Consider the following 22786-nt stretch of genomic DNA (forward strand, 5'->3'; position numbering starts at 1 on the left):
GGGATGAACCTCAAGAGTTGCCATAAACCTGTTTTACAATTGTTTAGTTCATCTTATTATAGAACTATTTGATTCATATTATTATATGATCAAGTTTGCTTATCTATTTTAGTACAAGTACGGGTAAAATAGGAGATAGTTTTTAAAGCTAGCAAGATAACAGTACAAGTACTTGAAAAGGATAGTAGAAAAGCAAACAAATAACTTAAAATAGCATAAAAAGCCCCGAAGGGTAATAAGTTCTGAATACGATTAAGTCAATACATAGAAAGCCACAATGGGCCAAACAAGAAAAACAAAATACTCAAAGATCCTTGAAGAAGTCATCATCGATGTTTCCTTCATCGGCAGCAGAAGAAGGAACTGGCACAGGATCAGCACCTCGAGGAGAAACAGCTGCGGCCTCAGCAGAAGTAGTAAGAGTAGGAGAAAGAGGGATATCATCAAGAAGAGGCTCTTTCCCAGGAATATCAGGGACTGGATAGGCAGTGAGAGTCACCTCCGGAATCTTCTTCCCAATCTCCTCTACTATCTGCTCCCAACAGCTAGAAAAGGTCTCCGGGAAGTTAGCATCGTACTCAGCATTTAGGACATCCTGAAAGTCCTGAGATGCCTTATACTCAGCTATCACCTCAGCTCGGGCCCTTTGAGCATCCAGCTCCAGCTTACGAACTTTCTCCTTTTCATCCGCCAGCTCCTTCTCTACCTCACGAAAACGAGTGAAGTTGGCCTCGGAAGCCTTGAGGTACCTATCCCTGTCTCTCTCAGCAATAGTTAGGCTGGTCCTCACATCCTTCAAATTGTGAATGGCAGCCTGGAGATAGGTATTCATCTACACAAACATATCAAAGTACAGTAAGTAAAAAAAACAGTTAAAAAAGGAAGAGGTTTACAGAAGCCACGGCCTGAGCACCTAGACGCTCAATTTGTAGGTCATCAGAAGACTCTACAATCTCAGCCCTGTCACGAGGCGTGATCACACTCTCAGACCAAACGGCGGCAGCCTCGGAACTCCCTACCACCGTGTCCCTCCTCTGAAGGCCCCAAGTGACGGTGAAAGGAGAGGTATCTTCATCAAGGCTAAGAGGCCTCTGGGATAAAAAGGTAGGGACGGCCTCCTGAACTGTGACTGAAGGGCCGTCACCAATCCTAACCCGCTTGTCGCGGTGGGTCTCAACAGCAGAGCCCTTGGCAGCACGGGTCTCCCGCTTCTTGAAGATCGTGTCCAAAGCTGCCCTAGCTACAGGCAAATACAGGCACGTAAGAAGAAGGACAAATAGAGAATGGAGAAAATGGAACAAAAAGGGGAAAGAAATACCCTCGGGACCAAGGTCACTTAGACCTAAACCTTGCAAATTACCCTCTGAAAGGATGAGAGCGCAATGGTGCAAGTTATCAGCAGTAATGGCCTTGATGGCCGCATCCTCATCTATCCCCAATTTTAGGTCTCTTAAAGATCCGTCTATACTTTTTGAGAAGTCGGGCCTGAAAAAATGGTCCCAACCCTCCTCGGAATCCAGAAATACATAAAACCACTCACTCTTCCATGTTGGATACGAGTCGGGGTTGGTGCAAGAAATAAAGCAGGAACGGGCCAAGGATCTATGAACTATTTTGACCCATCCTTGGTCCTCAGAAGCATTTAAAAATTTAAATAAATAACGAAAGACACAAACATTTGGCTCAAAACCGTGTTTACGAGATTGGGCCATATAACAGTGAATAAAACGCCAAGAGTTGGGTGTGAGTTGGGTCGGGCAGACTCGGGCCTCAGCCAAAAGGCGAAAAACAAAGGGATGAGGAGGTAGGCGAAAACTAGCATAGAAGGTTTCCTTATAGACCCGAATGGCCCCAGGCTTTGGGTAGTAGGCCCTATCATTTGGGCCTGGAGCCTCGGCCCTATAAGGGTGAGAAATGCCAAAAAGGCGGGCTATGGTACCTACTTGATCTGGACCAAATCTAGAAGGATAATTATATGCATCTAAGTGTAACATGTTAGGAAAGGCTTGCCCGAATTCGGTTAAAAGATCCCTAAGAGAAATAACTGAGGAATGTACAAGAGATTTTTTACCTCGGCTGGCCCTAGAGGGACGGGCAACAGCTTGGGGGATATGGGAGTGAGATGAATCAGAATCCGCCATGGATGAAGACAAAAACCCAGGAAGCTCTTGAAGGTAAGTGAAGAAGATGAAGATTCAAACGGAATCTTCAAAATAAGCCCAGAAAGCGGCGGAGTAGAAAGCCGGAAATCGCTTTGAGGTGGCGATTCTTGAGAGAGTAATTGCAGAATAGAAGTTAAGAGATTTTTGTGAAAGTAAAGTGTGAGAAATGAACTCACACTCCACCTCTTATATAGAAGAACTTAAGGATGCACAAACGTGCCTGGGCCTAAAAAAAGGCGGGAAGCCCATAAAATTTGAATTTTGAAAAGATTTGCAATCAAAAATCAAAGGCGGGAAGCCCATAAAATTTGAATTTTGAAAAGATTTGCAATCAAAAATCAAAGGCGGGAAGCCCATAAAATTTGAATTTTGAAAAGATTTGCAATCAAAAATCAAAGGCGGGAAGCCCATAAAATTTGAATTTTGAAAAAATTTGCAATCAAAAATCAAAGTTCATTGAATGAATCAAGGCTCGAAAAGCCTCAACAACGCCCCAGGTACATTGTCCCTAGCCGTTGTTAGAAGTGTGGCTCCTAGGCGTGGTCCAACAACGCCCAGGAAGCTTCAGTCTTCAACAACGCCCAGGGTGCATTGTCCCTAGCCGTTGTTAGAAGTGTGGCTCCTAGGCGTGGTCCAACAACGCCCAGGAAGCATCTGTCTTCAACAACGCCCATGGTGCATTATCCCTAGCCGTTGTTAGAAGTATGGCTCCTAGGCTTGGTCCAACAACGCCCAGAAAGCATCAGTCTTCAACAACGCCCAGGGTGCATTATCCCTAGCCGTTGTTAGAAGTATGGCTCCTAGGCTTGGTCCAACAACGCCCACGAAGCATCAGTCTTCAACAACGCCCATGGTGCATTATCCCTAGCCGTTGTCAGAATGTATGTCTCCTAGGCGTGGTACTAAACCTGTCTCCTAGGCGTGGGTGCATAACGTCTAGGATCTATGAAAGCATCAGCCTCCAACAACGCCCAGGACGCAAGTTTCCTAGACGTTGTTAGGAAACTGTCTACTAGGCGTGGATCAACAACGCCCAGGAAGCATCAGCCTCCAACAACGCCCAGGACGCAAGTTTCCTAGACGTTGTTAGGAAACTGTCTCCTAGGCGTGGATCAACAACGCCTAGGATGTATTGAGCAGCAAAAGTTCTATTATTTAATCAGAAAATTAGGGAAAATCCAGAAATTAAAGGAAAAATCCCAGAAAATTAGGGAAAATCCAGAAATTAAAGGAAAAATCCCAGAAAATTAGGGAAAAATCCAGAAATTAAAGGAAAAATCCCAGAAAATTAGGGAAAATCCCGAAAATAAGGGAAAAATTCCTGGAATTAAGATAATTCCTGAATAAAAGGAAAATTCATTGTAAATGTGTAGGTCGCTCCACACTTTGCGCAAAAACGAAACCCTGTAAGGGAATAAACAGACTTAACTTCTGCGAAACCTAATCAATGTTTCCCAAAAGTTGGGGGGCAAATGATAGGAATAAATAAATTATGATTAAATACTGCAAGATGTGGGCTGCTAGGCCCAATAAAAAGATATATGATACTCAGACCGGAAAGGTTAAGCCTGATGGACCAGATCAGGCCTGATGGAATAAAGAAGGCCCAAAAGCCCTGATTATTAATTAATTTTGTAATTAATTAATAAGGTAAAAATCAGCTATTGAGAAGAGTCCCGATAAGGATATAAATCCTTATAGATTATCCTCAAGGGGACCTAAAAGGATAAGGAATCAGTTTCCTACTATTTAGGACTCCTAAGTCCATTCTAATTATGAGACTTGCCCACCAAGTCTCCTATACCAAGTCCAATTCAAGGACTCCCAACATCTATATAAGGGGCCTCACCCCAAAGATCAGAACTACGTTTTTTGGCTTGATTCTCTAATTCACAGAGATACGTAGGCATCTCGTAAAGGCAGATCGAGTCACGAAACACGAGAGCAGCCATTAAAGGCCTTGAGCTCCCGAATCTTAGTAATAAGTATATCAAATAATAACCTTAGTTTTTTATCCATAACAGTATTTATATAATTATACTTTGAATAGTAATCTATTTAAAAGAGTGTTTTATTTTAATTACGGTCTCATACTGACTACCCATCGCACTTTTATCGTTTCATTTTTAATATAACACTATAAATAGTATTAAAGATTGATAGATTGATTGATAGATAATCAGCATATATTAAAAAGAATTGCCCATAATATTTTTTGAAAAAGATTTGTTTTATTTGGAGAAAATAAAAAAGACAACATGTTTTACTTAAAAAGGTGGAGATTAAAAAGAATTGTCTAAAATATCTGTAGAGAAACAGTTGTTTTATTTAGTGAAAATAAAAAAGGCAACGTATTTTACTTATAAAAATAATTGATTAAATATTAATTAAGTAAGGTCAATTGAGTAAAATATTATTTTTAAAAAAAAAGGGTAATTATGTAATTGAATGAAGGACAGTAAAATTTCGTATTTAATATAATAATATAGATAGATAAATAATTCGACTTCAAAAATCAAATATTTTTTTTATTTTGTTTATGTAATTGAATTGTAAGATAATATTTACTTTAAATATATTTGTGTTTATATTAATAAAAAAAATTATATAAAATAAATATTTTTTACTGTGAACCCGTACAAAATATATATGTGATAGCTAATGGTTAGAAGTGCATATGATTTTGACTTTTGTATTAAGAACATAGGTTTTTTGCATTGTCTTAAACGATGAGATGAGATTATTGTTATTATCGAGCAATAAAAATGATGATATTAATTTGTTCTTGTTAATAAATTAAGAATTTATGGATTGTTAAAGTCAAGAGTTTAACAAAGTCGGTAAGTAAAACAATATTTAAATAAAACAAACAATTAAGTAGCTGAAAAATGTAATTTATTAGTTATTCGTGATTATAATATTATTATTCTATTTTATTAAATAAATTTGTCTGTGATATTTAGAGAAGCTGTTTTAATTGAGACAATAAAAAAGGTAATATGTTATAGTTGAAAATAATTTTTACTTTTTTGCTATTATAATTCAACTACTAAGGCTAATAAATCTTGTAAGTACAATAAGGATAATTAGGATAATTGAGCAAATTTAACGTGTACCAAATAATAGATACCTTATCAATCTTAATAGGAATAGATATCTTAAGAATAATTTTTTAACATCTGAAAACTAAAAGGTTGATTTTATAACTCCACTCCATCTCTAAATATATAGATCATGTAAAACAAATTGTTAAGAAGTTGAAGCATGTAATCGTCTAATCAATCGCGTTCTCAAGTTGTATACAATTTATTGACGGGAGTTTAATTACTTTGAATACCGCTCACTTGATAATATGTAGTTGGATTTTTGGTCAATAATCCACTTGCTTATCAAAAAGAAAAACAAAGTTGGTTGATTAATAATATATTCTTAATTAATCAAAATATAAATGAAAATGCTTTACAGCAAGTACACCGTATTGGGACCACATACAGAGGCGAACAGATAAATAAAGACACGTCACACGGCAGCGACTCTGGTGTGAATCATTCGTGTAAAATGTAAAGAAAACCGTAGGGGATACATAATTGATAGTTTTCCATAGAGAAATATTAACACGTTTGAGCACGACAGCTTCATCCTCGGACCCCATCATGTGTCTTTTTTTACTTTGTTCCTCAAAACACACTTTACATAATCTTCCACATATATCACCCAGATTACCTGACACTCAAGAACATAAGTACTGCTCTAATACTACTACTATTCTAAATATTAGTCTTTTTTTTACTGACCTCCATTTCTGGAGTTTATGTTTTACATTTAATTTGTTTATAAAGATTCTTTATTGGTCTTTTTAAGTTTTCTCATTTTACAGTTACACAAGCTATCCCTTTTTTATTATACCCTTTTATTAATTAATTCTTCTTTAAATTATTCAATCCAATCTCTTCATATTCTTTCCTTTTTCTTGATCCTTTTATAATCCCCCCCCCATTATTCTTTTCTTTTATGTACTCTGTCACTTTTTGTATCTTTCTCCTTGATTCAAAAGCCCATTTCTTCTCTGCTCCTTTTGGTCTCCCCCTGCTTTCAGGCTCTGTTGTTGATGATGATCAAGTCATTTAGTTCTGTAAGTTCTAGTCTTATCTTTTTCTGTTTGAATTTCTATATGAAGATCACACACATGATACTTATGTGTGTGTGCGTTTATATATAGGTGTAAGTTCTCTACCTGTTTTGGTTGCTTCTGTTTCCATGTAAGGGTTTGCACAAGTAGAAACAGTTTAGTATGTAGTTGAGCTTTTAATTATTATTTACGTGTGATTCTTTTTTATTGTAAACTAGCAGAAATTTTTAAATTTGTGTGTTGCTGTTTTATTTAATTTTCATTTCTTTGTCTGATTGTTGAGGGAAGCTGGCTTTGCTTGTTGATATGCTGTTATAGCTTTCTGGATTTTCTCCTTAACATTTAGTTCAATGAAATGCTTTTATTTGGTACTGTTTATATGCATGTGTTATATGTTTATGTTATTGTTGAATTTATATGATTATATAAATATGTTGTGATGGTTTTATATTGTTATGTAGTGAAAGATGCTTCCTTTTTGTGGCATTTAGCTGTGACACCTCTGCTTTGATTATACAATAGAAACAGGATTGTCGAATATGTTTGATAAGATTTGGTCCTCAATTGCGATTTAATGTAACATTCCTGACATTTTTTTATAGTGGTTCCTGTACTTTCTCGGAGCCGAGTGTTTCAGTGAGGAATAGTGAAATTTGGTTTCTGTGAATGACTGAATTTATGTTTTACTCCTAGAAATCATATTTTAGAATGTCAAGAATCAATCCAGTTATGTATCTGGAGTTGTAAGGTATTTAGTTTATTTTTGGTATATTGTTGCATTAATAGGGTCTAGGGATATTAGTGTGTTGTTTTAATCACTTTTGTAACATGTCATTTCCCTGTTAGTTATTCCCTTTTGCATCTTACGTGTTCGTCATCGAATTTTGTAGTTAAGTATCAAATTTATATTAGCACTCTGCTTTGCTCTATCTTATTGTTTTTAAATCTTTTAAGCATGTTACCTCTTCTCATGTTCTTTTGCTTCTCATTTAGTACCGGGGTTTGACGTAATTATACTAGTTTGATCTTTTCTTAATCCCTAATCCACGTGTAAGTGATTTTTCTCCCAGGTGTATGTACTCACAGATCCCAAGTATAGATCTTTTCTTTGTAATGCTATTCTCGCCATTACTTTGCTTGGTGGTGTTTACATCATTGGGAATGCTTACCCAGCATATGATTTCAGGGTACATGCTTCTGTCCACTGATTTGATATTTATAGTTTGCTGCCGAGAAAAGATTGTATGGATCAGCATTTATTTAATGATATGAAGATAATGCCAGAGTTCAGAATAGACAATACACAATATGGTATATGCAAGGTTAAATCTTTTAAAAGATGACGTACCCATTATATGAACTGATTATTTTGTTAATTTCTGAATTATGATCCAACAGATTTAGCTGAATTGTATGTTTATGTCTGCTAAGCACATTTGTCTCGTAGTTTGACCTTTATGTGTTGGGTTGGGTATGTTTTAGAAAAAGTTCGATGCTTTGGTTTTCTGATAGTATAGGATATTTTGATATAATTTATTCCAGATGTGGGCATACTGTTATGTCAAATATCAGTTTCTGAACAAATGTAGCTAGTATAGTTCAAGTTTTTTATATAGTTTAGGCAATCCTAAACAACAAATTTTAAGTGCCTAAATTGTCTGTGAAGTTGGCGAGGGACAATACCTTCAGATTTATGAACATCGAGAAACTGAAAAGCTAATTATCTATTGTTTATTATTGAATGAAACTGGAATATTCTACTGCAGACACCGCAAATATCAGCAGAGATAAGTGGTGCAAAGGAAGACTTGCAAACCACAAAATGCAAGGTGCTTTACTTTGAGAAGTCTTGCTTTCTGAAACATTTTCTCAAGATGTTTCTTTATCGAAAACATATTCTTCTATTTAGAATCAATGCAGGCCTCTTGGAAGTGAAACATTACCAGAAGGAATTGTTGCTAAAACTTCTAATTTGGAACTGCGCCCTTTGTGGGGTGATGTCAAGAAAAAGGTATGGACTATAATACAGTGATCCGGTTGTTTGCATAGCTTAATTTGCATTTCAGTTATTTTACCAATTTAACCAGAAGCTTACATAATTTTAATTGAGAGAAATATATAACATTTATTGGTTTCATAGTAAAACACTCATTCAAAGTTATTATTGTCATCATGCCCAAGCTTTATAATATCATTGACTCTTCTATAAGCAGTAATGCCTAAAATCCCGCACACCTGCAAACTTAGTTACTGGTTGCTCCCGATAAACCTATTTGTATCTTCCATTTACTTAATGCTATTACTTCTTTCCCCTGCCAGAGCAAACGTTCAGAGAATCTATTAGCTATTGCAGTTGGAGTAAAGCAAAAGGATGTCGTCAACCAGATTGTTGAAAAGGTTATGGACGTTTAGTTTCTGCTTTCTTTCCTGCAGTCTATCCTAATGTATTCATTATGTACATATACTTGGACATAAGTTATACTTCCTTTTGTCCTAACTAAAAGAGATTTAAAATTTTCATAATTAGCTTATAGGAAGATTTTGATTCTGACACAACCAGTAGAGATATGTTATAATATATATGGTGAGGTTTGGAACATTTATCGGAAAAGTGGGCTTAAATATGAGTTGAAAAGGGATATATTATTGACTCATGGTCTATTTCTCTTTATTTGCAGTTTCTGGGAAATGGGTTCGATGTAATGCTTTTTCATTATGATGGATTGGTGGATGAATGGAATGATCTAAAATGGAGTTTCCCAGTCATACATGTCTCAGCCATGAATCAAACAAAATGGTGAATACATAGTTGACCAAGTGTAACTCCTCCATGTTTTTGGATAGGAGTACTTATATATATCCGCTTTTCTTGATTCAATATTTTTGATGGTACAGGTGGTTTGCCAAGCGTTTCCTTCATCCAGACATAGTTGCAGAATATGACTACATTTTTCTGTGGGACGAAGACCTCGGAGTTGAAAATTTTAACCCTGAAAGGTAATTAGAATGAGAATTTCTTTAATAATTAGAAAGTGACTTAAATCTTTTCCAATGTGGCGCTTCAAGAAAATAGCACTCTTAAAAGTATTCTATGATTTTTGTCTGTATTTCATTTTTCTGAATTGTGTGAATTTTTTTATTCTTCTAAACAGATTTTTGTATTCTTCTAAACAGATTTTATATATATATAAAATGAAAGAAAGTAATTGAAAATGATTACACCAGTACATTGACTTCATTGTGCAGGTATTTAGCTATTGTTAGGAGTCAAGGGCTTGAAATATCACAGCCTGCACTCGATCCTGCTAAATCAGAGGTGCATCATCAAATTACTATGCGTAGGAGAAGATCAAAGTTTCACAGGTTCAAATCATATTGTAAAGGCTAATAAAATTATTTTGTCACTATCTTGAGCTGAAGCTTGATGTATTGACATTAAATGTGAATGTCCGTCCATATGTCGCTTTTAGGTTTTAGCGTTGACAATTATGGAAGTACACTAATATTTATTTTCGCAAGTAGTTTGATAGCTACGGCTTAGGTTTGTCAAAAGCACCAACATCTGATGCGGACTTATTATTCATATAAAATTGTCATAATCTGTCCATGTGTGTCCTTTTTTCCTACCTTAACCAAGGATGTATACATTGAAGTATTTCAATATTTTTTTTAGATAATGTTTCATGTTTTATACCTTGATATATGATATTCTTGTTTGAGCAGGAGGTATTACAAATTTAAAGGCGGTGGAAGGTGTGATGACAGCAGCACAGGTCCCCCATGTGTAGGGTATGATATGGAACCCTTTACAATGCTATAAATAAGTATTTATCCACTTGCTACAAAAGGATTATGTTCTTATTCTTTTTTTAAATAAACTTCTTTCAGTTGGGTGGAAATGATGGCTCCTGTGTTCTCTAGAGCAGCCTGGCGCTGCGCCTGGTACATGGTTCAGGTAGACTGTCTCTCAAGCTATATGATATTTGGTTATGTTATTAGCTGTGAGACTGTGCTAGCACTATGGTAACGATATTAATGGATTCTACTCATTTTTGGGTAGAAGTAGCAGCCTTACATATCTTCGGAATGGCATTAAGTGTTTTTGTTTTTCTGCTTTTTATTTTTTAAACAGAATGACTTGATTCATGCATGGGGCTTGGATATGAAGCTTGGCTATTGTGCACAGGTACATATTTTAAGCTGCTTCTTTAATGTGAGATCTTTCAAATTTTTCTCTTTTTTAAAGATGAGTAATGGTAGGGTGATCGGGCATTGAATGTTGGTGTGGTTGACTCAGAGTACATCGTTCATATGGGTCTTCCGACACTTGGTGCTCTAGAAGGCGTTCAGGTAATTCTTTTCGTTTACAAAGTCATTACATAATTTCTTAGACTTGATATACCCCTTGCCAACAAGGTTAATATCTGTAGTATATAGTATATACAACTTCTACAAATTTAAAGTCTTGGAGGTAGTGTTTATCTAAATTGGCACTCAATTTATCCGGTACCAACACTAATTGGTATTAAATATTTTAAAATGATTTCTTGATCTTCATGTTAGTGCAGTTTCTTTATTAAATTTAGTAGCAGCATCGATATTACATTTCCGCAATATATAATAATTGCATGTTGTGTCATATATGTAAACTAGGTTATCTAGTATTTGACTTACTATTTATATATAGCCCTAAGGTAGTGCTTTGGAAATCTACCATTCTTGCTTGTCAGAGATACGTTTCACAAAATAGAAGCGTCGGCATTTTTTAATTTCTTTAATGAAATAGCGGTTCTCCTTATAAACTATGCCTACGTATGGTTCAGTTTGGCAAAACCTATTTAAGCTCAGCAGCCAAAACTTACTATGCAGTTATTACGCTCTTTAATATTTTGTTGTTTTATTTTTCTGTGAAGTTTAATGGTACCGAAATGTCTGATCATAAGCAAAATAAGCAAGAAAAACATGTGTCGGATTCAGAACCATTGGTATGATTTAACTTACTTGGCCTCAGCTCACATTTCTTGTTCACCTTCGTTTCCTAACTTGCTACCTCTTTTCATAATTGCAGGTGAATTCTGGTCCATATAAGCTTGATAACAGATCAGCAGTAAGTTTTTTTATATCCTGTTGTTGAAGTCTTCTGTTCTACGCCTCTGCTTAAAATCAATCTTTTGTCATCATAATTTGTTTTTCCTAATATGCATTCTTATCTCTCAATGTATCCTTGCTAATGAATTTCAGTTATTTTGTTTTTATGTTTTTTTAAAGGTGAGGAGACAATCATACAATGAAATGAGGAGATTTAAGCAAAGATGGGATGATGCAGTGAAGGGAGATCAATGTTTTGTCGATCCGTATCAACAATGACCTCCTGCAGAAAAGCCATTAGGTTTAAGCCAATTCAGTTTTTTCGTTTTTTAAAAACAAGCAGTGAAGGTGATAGACAAAAGAAAGCTTTATACAAATAACAAATTTAAAAGAAATTTTGTGAAATCGAACTGGAAGTTGTAGCTAGTTTAAAAGGAAAGATTAGGCTTGCTGACCTATCAGCTTGTACATATTACGATACACTCATTTATACAAGGTATGACAGAATAATATTGCTGCTCTTTTCACTGGATAAGGAAATTCATCTAGTTGAATGTTCAAAAATTAGGGAATTATTATTTTGAGAGAGGATCAATTTGTGAAGCTAAAGTTCTTGGTAGGCAACTGATTGTTGTTCCGGATATACTTTACGTTTTAGAACAATGTGGTGGATGTATTTGGAAATTTTGTAACCTCTGTAAACTCTTTCCCGAGCAGCAGCAATTGTGCTATTAGTCATAATCTACTCATTGAATAAATTTAGTGTTTATTTTGGCTATACGCTTTATGAATGGTCTGGTGGTAAAACGCAATTAAATATGTAGTTTTATTTTTTCCTAAGTAAACTCTTAGACACATGAAGTCGAACCTTGACCTCCTCTAGAGGAGGAACGCGCTATACCACCTCATCAACCATTTGTATTTTGTTGACAATGTAGTTATATCTAATTGTAGAGCAAGAGCAAGAGCGTGTTAAAGGATCCTCTATTCGGAAAATAAAATAAATAAACGTCTTCGATAGGAGTGTTTGCGGTGCGGTGTGGTACGCTTTGGACCAAAACCGCAAACCAAACCGCGGATGCGGATTGACCAAATTCTCAAGCTACAATCGCACCGCGTAAATTTTAAACCGCGCAAATCACATCACGAAAATGCGGTGCGGTACGGTTTGAGCGGTTTAAACTATTTAGGAAAATAATAAATTCTAGTGCGGACGATTTACAATTTTCAATATATCAATAAATTAATTAATAAATAAATTCCAAGTTGATAGTATTACTTCAAAATACAATTTTAGTAAATTTGAACTATGAACTACGATTTCTATTTTTTGGCATACATCATATAGAAATTTCAAATTATCATAGCTATTGATAAAAAACAATAAACGGTACCGTCCAACCATCCACAGTAACCTACAACATTGCTACATAAATGTTTATTATATTTATTTATATTATAAAGGGACAATAATATTATATATATTTATTTATTGTAAAGGTACAATATATTTTGTATATATATATATATTATAATAATATGCAGTGCGGTGCAAACAGCACAACGCGGTTTGACAAAACTGCAAATCACGATCGTACCACACAAAATTTAAACCACGCGGAACGATGCGGGGCGGACAATTTGTGAGGTTTATGCGGTTTGATGAACGTCCCTAGTCTTTGAAAAAAATATTCAAGGATGCTATATTCGGAAAATAAAAGGAAGAAATGTCTTCCGAAAATATATGAATATTAACTAAGCGTGTTATTTATATTTTACTAAGCAAACATAAATATCAAAAGCCAAGCCAAGTGGGGGGGGGGATTTAAAGGGGTTGTGTGCAATTTATCATGGTGACTGTTGACGAAGGAATTTGGTATCAACAAAGTTTGAGGTTCATCTCCGGAATCAAGATCTACGATGGTAGTTCTTCGCTGAAAAAGTCACCGAAGTATGGTGGTTGTGATGAATTGGGGGTTGAGATTGCTTAGGGTTGGTGGTGGCTCCTTAAGGCTCTCGCTTCTGACCCCTTGCAACTTGCCTACGTATCCCTATTTATAGGGAATCAAGCCAATATAGTTCTTGGGAATAAGAAACCTGATAGGCTTAGATCTCTTGTCCCGAGGCCCAGTAGGAAACCTACCGTACATCGTCTTCTACTAGCTTTAGGAATGTCAGCCGATGAGGCCCAACCACAAAGGCCCAAGGCTCGTTCACGTCTTCGAGACTTCACGGATAAGGCATCTCCCTGGCCAATGATAACCCTCCGCTACCAGCTGTTTCGCTAATCCGTGGACGCATGTATAGTCGTAGTTCAGCCCAAATATTGGACGCATCCTTGTCCCCGGATAAAGAGCCCCTACCAGATTGCAGGACAAGTGATCCCAAGCTTTTGGGTGCAAAGTGCAGGATACTCCGAAGTCTCCCAACGAGGACACCCGTTGACTACATAGACAGAGTTCCCAAAGCACACACTAAAGTTCACCCCATATCCCCAATGAGGACACTCATTGACTACAAGAGGAGACCTTCCGTCCAGGCATATCCCTGGAGGTCTCTGACCACAAAAACCGCCTTTCTGTGGTTGCATTATAGAAAGGAGTTCTTCAACAAAGTACTTGCAACAAATAGGTTGGTAATAAATATATCCCTCTTCCTTACATCATCCAAAGAACCCGTCCAACTAATCATGTTGAAGTCCCATCCAAGCTATCTTTCTCACTTAGGGCGCACCCTAATACCATAGGGGATAACTCTAAGAATAAGTTGAATTCCTTTCTTCATATATCAATAGGGCGCGCCTCCTTCACCAATGAGGGCGCGCCTGATTATGTAAGGCGTCAGCATTACTCTTCTTGTATGCATAAGGGCGCGCCTCCCAATATCTGTAGGGCGCGCCTTCTTCCTTCATGATAAAAATATATGCCTTATCTTTTCCTTAATTTTAGGCACCAATATTCCAATTCTGACCAATTGACCCGATTTTGACCCAAACAAGGATTATACCAAATTTTGGGCATAACAACTACCCCATAATTCCATATGCTATTTAATATGGGATTGGAATTTTCAACCCCCTAGTAAACTTGAAAAATTTATATGAGCGTCTACCAATTTGAGGGTATGCCCTTACGAACTTATTCAATCCTCTTTCTTCATCCTGCTCTACTTCTTCTTTAAACATGATCTGGCGCGCCCTAGATGAATGCGCGTGTCATGAATCTATACAACAACTTCACACCCCACAACGTAACATCTATCACTCTCTACCACTTCTCTTCTTTATGGATTTAACATAGGTTTTTCTAGAGAGGTTTATCACTTATGCACCACATCTCTAAGCTTACATGAGCTAACTCAGCGTAAGAAACAAGAGAAATTGTACAAAAGTGTGCACCACACATACCTTGAAAAAGCAAAATCTATTAACAAAGATTTAAGAGTTTTCTCTAACTTTTTCATTCTAATATTGGTTTCCCATGGGCGCGCCTTAAGCTGAAAGGGTCATCATATGCGGGTGCGCTCTAAGGGAAGGCGCGACCAGAATAAAAGACTAGCTCTCTGATCTTCAAGTAATAAATAATCTTTGATGCAAGGAGGACGTGCCTTGTTGGTGAGAGTGATTTTTCCACCAACGACACAATACCATTCCATATTTGATTTCTTACTTCTTGCCAAATCATAACTCCAAACCGTTGATCTCGTCTTTTCCATAAATAGTGTGATTCATTTATTCAAATCAAAAGCCAAAACTTTTATGATCTTCTACACTCATCTATTTTTAGAGGGCGCGTCCTTTATAGTGGCGGCTTCTTCCTCAAATAATTAACATCATTAGAGGGCGCATCTTCTTTACGAGGAGCGTCTTTCTCAACAAAAATAACTTTTTTGGACGGCGCATCCTCTGTAAGAGGAGTGTCTACCTCGACAAAGTTTTCGTCCTTCGAGGGCGCGCCCTCTTTACGAGGAGCGTTTTGCTCAAAAAAGGTGTTCATCCTTGGAGGGTGCGTCCTTTATATAAGGCGCGTCTACCTTGACAAGGGAAATTCTTTGGAGGGCACGTCCTCTATAAGTGGAGCTTGCACCTCCACAAGGTGAATCATCCTTCGAGGGAGCTTCCTTATAGATGAGCATCTACCTCGACAAGGGTATTCTTCCTTGGAGGGCGCGTCCTCTGTAAGAGGAGCATCTACCTCAACAAGGGAAATCATCCTTGAAGGGCGCGTCCTCTGTAAGAGGAGAAACTACCTCGATAAGGGTATTCATCCTTGGAGGGCGCGTCCTCTATAAGAGAAGTATCTACCTCGACAAGGGGTATTCATCCTTGGAGGGTGTGTCCTCTGTAAGAGGAACATCTAGCTCGACAAGGGGAATTCATCCTTAGAGGGCGCATCCTCTGTAAGAGGAGCATCTACCTCGACAAGGGTATTCATCCTTGGAAGGCACATCCTCTGTAAGAGGAGCATCTACCACGACAAGGGTATTTAACCTTGGAGGGCCTATAAGAGGAGCATCTACCTCAACAACGGTCTTCTATAGAATCTTCATGTAACAAAACCAAATCAAAGATCAATATTCTTAGAAGGCTTCTATCTTCTACGAAGCTCAAGAGATGCAGAAACTATCTCATGTAGAAACATCTCTTAGGCATCTCACGAAGTGGCATCCGATAAAGGGCATCTCACTCTCAGAGACATTTTCTTGAAGTTGAGCATTTTCTTAAACATGGGTGTTTTTTCTGACCTTGAGCATCTCCCTTATTTTTACGAAAAACCATGTATCTTACTGATGTGGCAATATGTAACACCACAGAACTAATGAGATGTGACCTACCCCCCGAGCGTGCACCCTGTCAAAAGTAATTTGTAGCCTCATCTTCCTCATTTGTTTCTAATGCAACTCCCATATTTCCTTTTTTCTAAAGACAACCAGATGACCTTGGTAATCGTATCGAAAGAAGAATCCTTAACATATGAGCCAGATATGCTCAGGGCGCGCTCACTCAGATTATTGAGAATGTGAGGGCGCATTCGTTGAAACTAAACTCTCGGCATACTAGGAAGATCATTGTACTTCATTTACTTGTTTATAAATCATGTATGTAATGTAGAGGAAGATGACATGGGTATTTTATTGAAGGCATGCCTTAAGAGAGATAGCCTTGGAGAGTTTACTTATAATTGTTGAGGATATAACATTATATCCTTAGATGGAGGAGCTCATTCATGCCTTGGGGCCTCACCTTGACAATCAAGGGGCGCATCCTGGGATTCATGGTGCCTCTACTATGATAGCTTCTTTTCTTCAAATGTTCCAATATTAAGATTCTCCTTGTAGTCAACAAAGTTCACCTCACCATCAATATTTTTCTGAGGCGCGTCTTAAAGAAAGGGCGCGTCTTGAAAGATAAGGAATTAGTTCCAGTCGAGCCATTATTCAAGTACTGACTATAACTCATCTGATTATCAAGATATCTTCATTGAAAACTTCCAAAATCTTTTTCTTCCGAGGACGCGCCCTGGGAGGGCAATTTTCCACTGAATGTCTCACATGCAGAGGGCACGCCTTAATAGATTGTAATGTTGTGCTTGGTAAATCATGAGATTTTTTCCAGATTAGATTTCCTACCTGCAAAAAATACAATTAATATGGAACTTTAAATGTTACCTGGAGGACGCGTCCTAGAGGGATGAACATGTCCAATCAACGAATTCTCCTGAAATTTGTTGGAAGTCTCCTGGGCCTCGGATGTCTTTATCAAGGCGCGTCCTAAGTGTTTGTGGGGATCCCCTCCATGCCAAATATCTTTCACAATATTCTTCCTGTACAAGTCCCAGAAACAATTAACGGAATACACAACAAAACTAGTTGAGTGTTACCTCGAGAAATCGTTTTAAAGGCGATGACTAGCTCATAGTTGTAATGCCTTCTTCTTGGAGTGTTCTCCTCCTGATTATCCTTAGATTTGATCCTGGTTAAGTCTTCTAAACTGAATATTATTCTCAAATCTTCTAAATCAAATAGGATTCTCTAGTCTTCTTGTCAGAATAGGATTCTCCAATCTTCTAAATCGAATAGGATTTTCCCAATCTTCTAAATCAAATAGGTTTTTTGAAATCTTCTAAATCGAATAGGTTTCTTCCAATCTTCTAAACCAAATAGGTTTCTTCCAATCTTCTAAACCAAATAGATTTTTTGCAATCTTCTAAATCAAATAGGATTTTTTGATAAAAATTCGCAGCTGCTGTTTTCCTCTATTTCCGGGATTCTCAACTTGGATCCTTGTAACCATATAATCTCTGAATTAAAGAGAACTCGATAAGCTTCACGGAGGCTGTAAGATCGTCCAAATCTGACTTACAGAACTCAAAATAAGACCCAAACAGTGTAAACAAATCGCTTAACCTACCAAATTCGAATTTTGCATCCAACTTCACTCCTTCGTGGCCATGGCTGTAAACTTCAACCCCCATGGCTGGAAATCATCATCCATGGATCTCCCTCGTGGCCGCGGATACTACATTCAAATCTCCTTCGACCGCCCTGGCTGAAAACAGTTATTCACGGATCTCTTTCGTGGCCGTTGTTTGCAACTCCTCTGTGACTATCCTTCAATTCTTGCATCAAAGAACCTTCATCGTGATGAGATATCTCTTCCTCCTGAGATTATGATCTTGATCAGAAACCCTCATTCTAGCGCCAATTTATTGACGGAGGAATTTGGTATCAACAAAGTTTGAGGTTCATTGTTGGAATCAAGATCTACGATGGTGGTTATTCGTTAAAAAAGTCGCCGAAGTATGGTGGTTGTGATAAATTAGGGGCTGAGATTGCTTAGGGTTGGTAGTGGCTCCTTCAGGCTCTCGCTTCCGACCCCTTGCAATTTGCCCACATATCCCTATTTATAAGGAATCAAGCCAACATAGTTCTTGGGGAATAAGAAACCTAATGGGCTTAGATATCTTATCCCGAGGCCCAGTAGGAAACCTACCGAAAACTGTCTTCTACTAGCTTTAGGAATGTCCACCGATGAGACCCAACCACAAAGACCTAAGGCTCGTCGACGACTTCGAGAATTCACGGATAAGGCATCTCCCTGGCCAAGGATAACCCTCCGCTACCCGCTATTTCTCTAATCCGTGGACACAGGTGTAGCCGTGGTTCACCCCAAATGTTGGACGCATCCTTGTCCCCCAGATAAGGAGCCCCTACCAGACTGCAGGATAAGTGATCCCAAGCTTTTAGGTGCAAAGTGCAGGATACTCTGAAGTCTCCCAACGAGGACAACCATTGATTACAGAGACAAAGTTCCCAAAGCACACACCAAAGTTCACCCCACATCCCCAATGAGGACACTCATTGACTATAGGAGGAGGCCTTCCATCCAGGCATACCCCTGGAGGTCTCTATCCACGGACACCGCCTTTCTGTGGTTACATTACAGAAATGAGTTCTTCAATAGAGTACCTGCAATAAATATGTTAGTAATAATAATATCCCTCTTCCTTGAATCATCCAAAGAACCCGTCCAAGTAACCATGTTGAAGTCCCATCCAAACTATCTTTCTCACTTAGGGCGCGCCCTAATACCTTAGGGGATATCTCTAAGAATAAGTTGAATTCCTTTCTTCATATATCAATAGGACGCGCCTGATTATGTAAGGCGTCAGCATTACTCTTCCTATATGCATAAGGGCGCACCTCCCAATATCTGTAGGGCGCGCCTTCTTCCTTCATGATAAAAATAGATACCTTATCGTTTCCTTAATTTTTGGCACCAATATTCCAATTCTGACCAATTGACCCGATTTTGACCCAAACAAGCTTTATACCAAATTTTGGGCAAAACAATGACTTTGCTTTATACCCGGTTTGGATGCGGTTTTAAATTCTTAAAAATTGCAAAATCGCAACTGCAACCGCAACTCGTAACATATATTTATAATAAAATATATTTTCAAAAATATAGTTGATATCATATAAATTAAAAAGTATACACATTTATTAACTAATCTTATGTTAATGTTAAGACTTCGTTCATAAGATTCACAATCATTATAAGATATATAACAAAAACAAATAGAAAATATAATCAACATGTAATTTTTTTATCTTTATCTTTTTTTCTTTTTTCTCACCTCTATATTTTTGTATGTTTCTAATATCCCTGCTCCACACTCCACAGGGAGCATTAGTTTATATTTTATTTTTGAATATAAATTTATCACGTAACTTAAACTTGAATTTATTAATATTCCGATTTTTTTTGCAAATTATTAATTATTTTAAAATAAGTGGTTGAACCGCAAACCGATCCGCAATAACCGAAAATTCGCAACTGCAAAAAACGCGGTTAACCGATGACAATTTTCTAAAACCGCTCTTCGCAGTTTGGTTTGACTTTTACCCCAAAACCGATCCGATCCGCGTACACCCCTAGAGTAAGTCCAACAATATACTAGTGTGTTTCTTATATATAATATAAAATAAGAAGTCTTAAAGATTTAAGTCATTGTTTTGTATTTTAACTCCAACAATGATTTTATACACATTCTTTATTATTATTCTAATAATATATTTGTAAATAATTGGACAAAAAGGAAATGAAGAGAGAGAAAAGAAGTTAAAAAGAGGGAGAATTGTCTTTTTTTATTGAAAATAAAATAAAATAAGGGATGACTAGTGGATCCTTATTGATAAGGCATGAGAGCAAATCCAACAGTATCTTAGTGTGTTCCTTATATATATATATTATAAAATAATATCTCTTAGTGATTTAAGACATTGTTTTGTATTTCAACTCCAACAATGATCCTTATATACATTCCTTATCATTATTATAATAATATATTTATAAAAAATTGGACAAAAAGGAAGGAAGAGAGAGAAAAGGAGTCAAAAAAGAGGGAGAATTGAATTTTTATTGATAAAAATAAAATAAGGGATGGTTAAGGGATCCTTATTGATAAGATACGAGAGCAAGTCCAACAGCTTCCTTAAACGGGCTCTTAAGTTCAAATATAAGGAACTTGGCTTAAATTTGCACTACAACAATATTTTAGTTGTTCCTTAAGAGCATCTCCAAGACACTCTTAGCTCACTCTATAAAAATAATATAAAAAATTAGCTCCTAGAAAGATAATATAGTTCCATCTCCAACAATAATTTTTAAACTCGCACTTTATATATTATTTTATAATTAAAAGTACATTGAAGTTATAAAAGGACAAAAGAAGAGGGAGAGAGAAAAAAATGGAGAGATTATTTTAATATAAGATGTAAGTTAAGAGCTAGGTAAAGGCTCTTAGAACTGAGGAGAGAGAAGAGACAATTAAACTTTTAAAGTGCCTCTAAGAATCTCTTGGAGTTCAAATTTTAGCATCAATCTCTATTTTTAAACTTAAGAGCACATATAAAGAGCTTGTTGTAGATGCTCTAAATCACTAATACATCACCTTCATACCTTATCTTTAAGAGCAAGTCCAATAATATCCTAGTGTATTCCTGTTAGTCCCTTAACAATATAGCAAGAATTACAGAAGGGGGTTGAATGGAATTCTTGAACCTTTTTCTTGAAATAAAAATGTTCAACTCGATTATAGATATATTTGTTTTGATTAGCACAATGCGGAATGTAAACTTAAATGAATCAAAACATAAGTAATTAAAAATAAGAGTCTTTAAAAACTTTCTGGTGGATTTAAACAATATCACCAGAGATATATATAATATATCGAGAGGACTCTGTGTGCAGAAATGCTCACAGCTGCTTACAAATGGAACTGCTGAGAATACAGGAAATGCTAAAGATTATGCTTACAAAGATTTCTCTGTTTTTGTGTTTCTCAGCTATCTCAGTTATTTTTCTATTTGCTACTCTCTTGGTTTATATAATACCAAGATTACAAAGTCAAAAAGACTGAACAAATATAAAATCTAACAGTCTTAATCTTTGCTGCTTTTCGTCCTCTATTACCCAGTTAATGGGCTTCCACAATGTGTTTGTATACAACTCGACGGCTGTGTGTCAGCTTTCACTGTTCAACTGATGTTTAAATTCTTGATATGATCATCCGTCGACTTTCAGATCATCCGTCGATGACTTAATTGATCATCCGTCGACTGCTATGTTAAACATCCGTTGATAGACATTTGATCATCCGTCGAAGGCTTTGTTAATCATCCGTCGGTAGCTATTTTGGCACTTGACTTCATTTCACTTATACAGAATTACAAGACATTACTTATGTACAATTAATCAACCTATTCTGCATATCTAGTTAAAGTCAACATGACTTATATGCTACTACAGATTCTATACAAAGGTGCATATATCACTGTGCTACAAACTTATTGTTACATAAGCTACTCACTCGATGGATAATGAGTTAATCATCCGTCGGGACTATAATGAGTTATCCGTCGGGACTATAATTCTTATCCGTCGAGTGCTACATAATTTCACTAAGTAAAATCTACTTAGATGTTTTGTTTAAGTGATCATCAAGTACACAACATATTCACAACAATCTCCCCCAATTTATGTCTACTGGAATTGTAGCCATAAATTAAGAGATACTTGATGATAACAAAACATCCTAAACATATATTTTTAAAGGTAAGTAGATAAAACTGAAAGTGCTTCAATTAAACAAAATGTACAAGGTTTGGCTCACAGTCAGTTCAAGATGCTCCTCTAGCCTGAGCAGGTTTTTCTAGTTCCTTGAAGGTCTGGATCTTCTTCCAAGCTTTCTGTTGTTTTCATTAATTTGATTCTGGAGCTGCCTGTGGAATTCTAGTTCATCAGATTCTGAGAGATTTAGCATTTCTTGCATCTCCAAGAGAGTCTCATTGCTAGAGATACTCAATTGGTCTTCTAGTCTGAAGAATCTTCTCACACCCTTGTCATCCATGAATTCCATCAGCCAGTAGGGCCTTAGATGCACTCTTCTCCCTGTGTATGGGATGATTAGAGTCTTTGGGAGTGCATCTTTAGCTCTAACACTCCTCAGCTCTTCAATCCTCTTCAATACTAGTCTTCTTGCAGTTACATTGAACCCAAAGTTTTTCTTGAAGGATGAATAGACTTTGATCAACACAGCTTGGCTTTCTTGAAGTATCCTGTGAAGAGGCCACTGAATCTCCCTTTCTCCTTTGTACTTGAACACCAACCTTTCAGGTAGGTTTCTGTATGCATCAATTGCCCTTACTTCATCCAGTTCATCCAGATAAAGGTTTAGATCTGAGAATTCTTTGATGTCACACAAGTACAAGTAGTCTCCCCTGCTGACCTTGGATTGAGCTTTAACTATTGACTTGGATTTGAGAGGTGACAACTTCACTTTCTTGACTGCCCTTGATTTTGTCCTTTTTGGCTTGGTAAGGATTGTCAAGTTGAAGTCCGGAA

The 22786-nt window shown here is 36.8% G+C and overlaps 1 protein-coding gene across 2 annotated transcripts; it reads left to right on the plus strand.

Annotated features, from left to right (window-relative positions):
• The first annotated feature begins 5895 nt into the window (after positions 1–5895).
• Positions 5896–11900, plus strand: LOC141668029 (uncharacterized). Of its 2 annotated transcripts, XM_074474704.1 has the most exons (15): positions 5904–6294; positions 7362–7478; positions 8058–8120; positions 8201–8302; positions 8611–8688; positions 8970–9088; positions 9187–9288; positions 9538–9654; positions 10015–10080; positions 10180–10246; positions 10424–10477; positions 10552–10641; positions 11205–11276; positions 11360–11398; positions 11560–11900. In XM_074474704.1, exons 1-15 carry the CDS (start codon positions 6271–6273, stop codon positions 11656–11658), a joined length of 1209 nt encoding a protein of 402 aa, XP_074330805.1. In that variant the 5' UTR covers positions 5904–6270; the 3' UTR covers positions 11659–11900. The 2 variants fall into 2 exon arrangements, with proteins under 2 accessions (XP_074330806.1, XP_074330805.1); XM_074474705.1 differs by lacking the exon at positions 11205–11276 and having other exon boundaries at positions 5896–6294.
• Positions 11901–22786: the final 10886 nt, after the last annotated feature.

This window comes from Apium graveolens, chromosome 6 (assembly GCF_009905375.1).
Source record: "Apium graveolens cultivar Ventura chromosome 6, ASM990537v1, whole genome shotgun sequence".
NCBI classification, from domain to species: Eukaryota; Viridiplantae; Streptophyta; class Magnoliopsida; order Apiales; family Apiaceae; genus Apium; species Apium graveolens.

Excerpts from the sequence above, each read along its gene's own strand:
- LOC141668029 (XM_074474704.1), top strand. The coding sequence starts at position 6,271 with ATGATGATCAAGTCATTTAGTTCT. Across the intron at positions 8,303-8,610 it reads GGGGTGATGTCAAGAAAAAG|AGCAAACGTTCAGAGAATCT; the intron begins GTATGGACTATA and ends TTCCCCTGCCAG. Across the intron at positions 9,289-9,537 it reads GAAAATTTTAACCCTGAAAG|GTATTTAGCTATTGTTAGGA; the intron begins GTAATTAGAATG and ends TTCATTGTGCAG.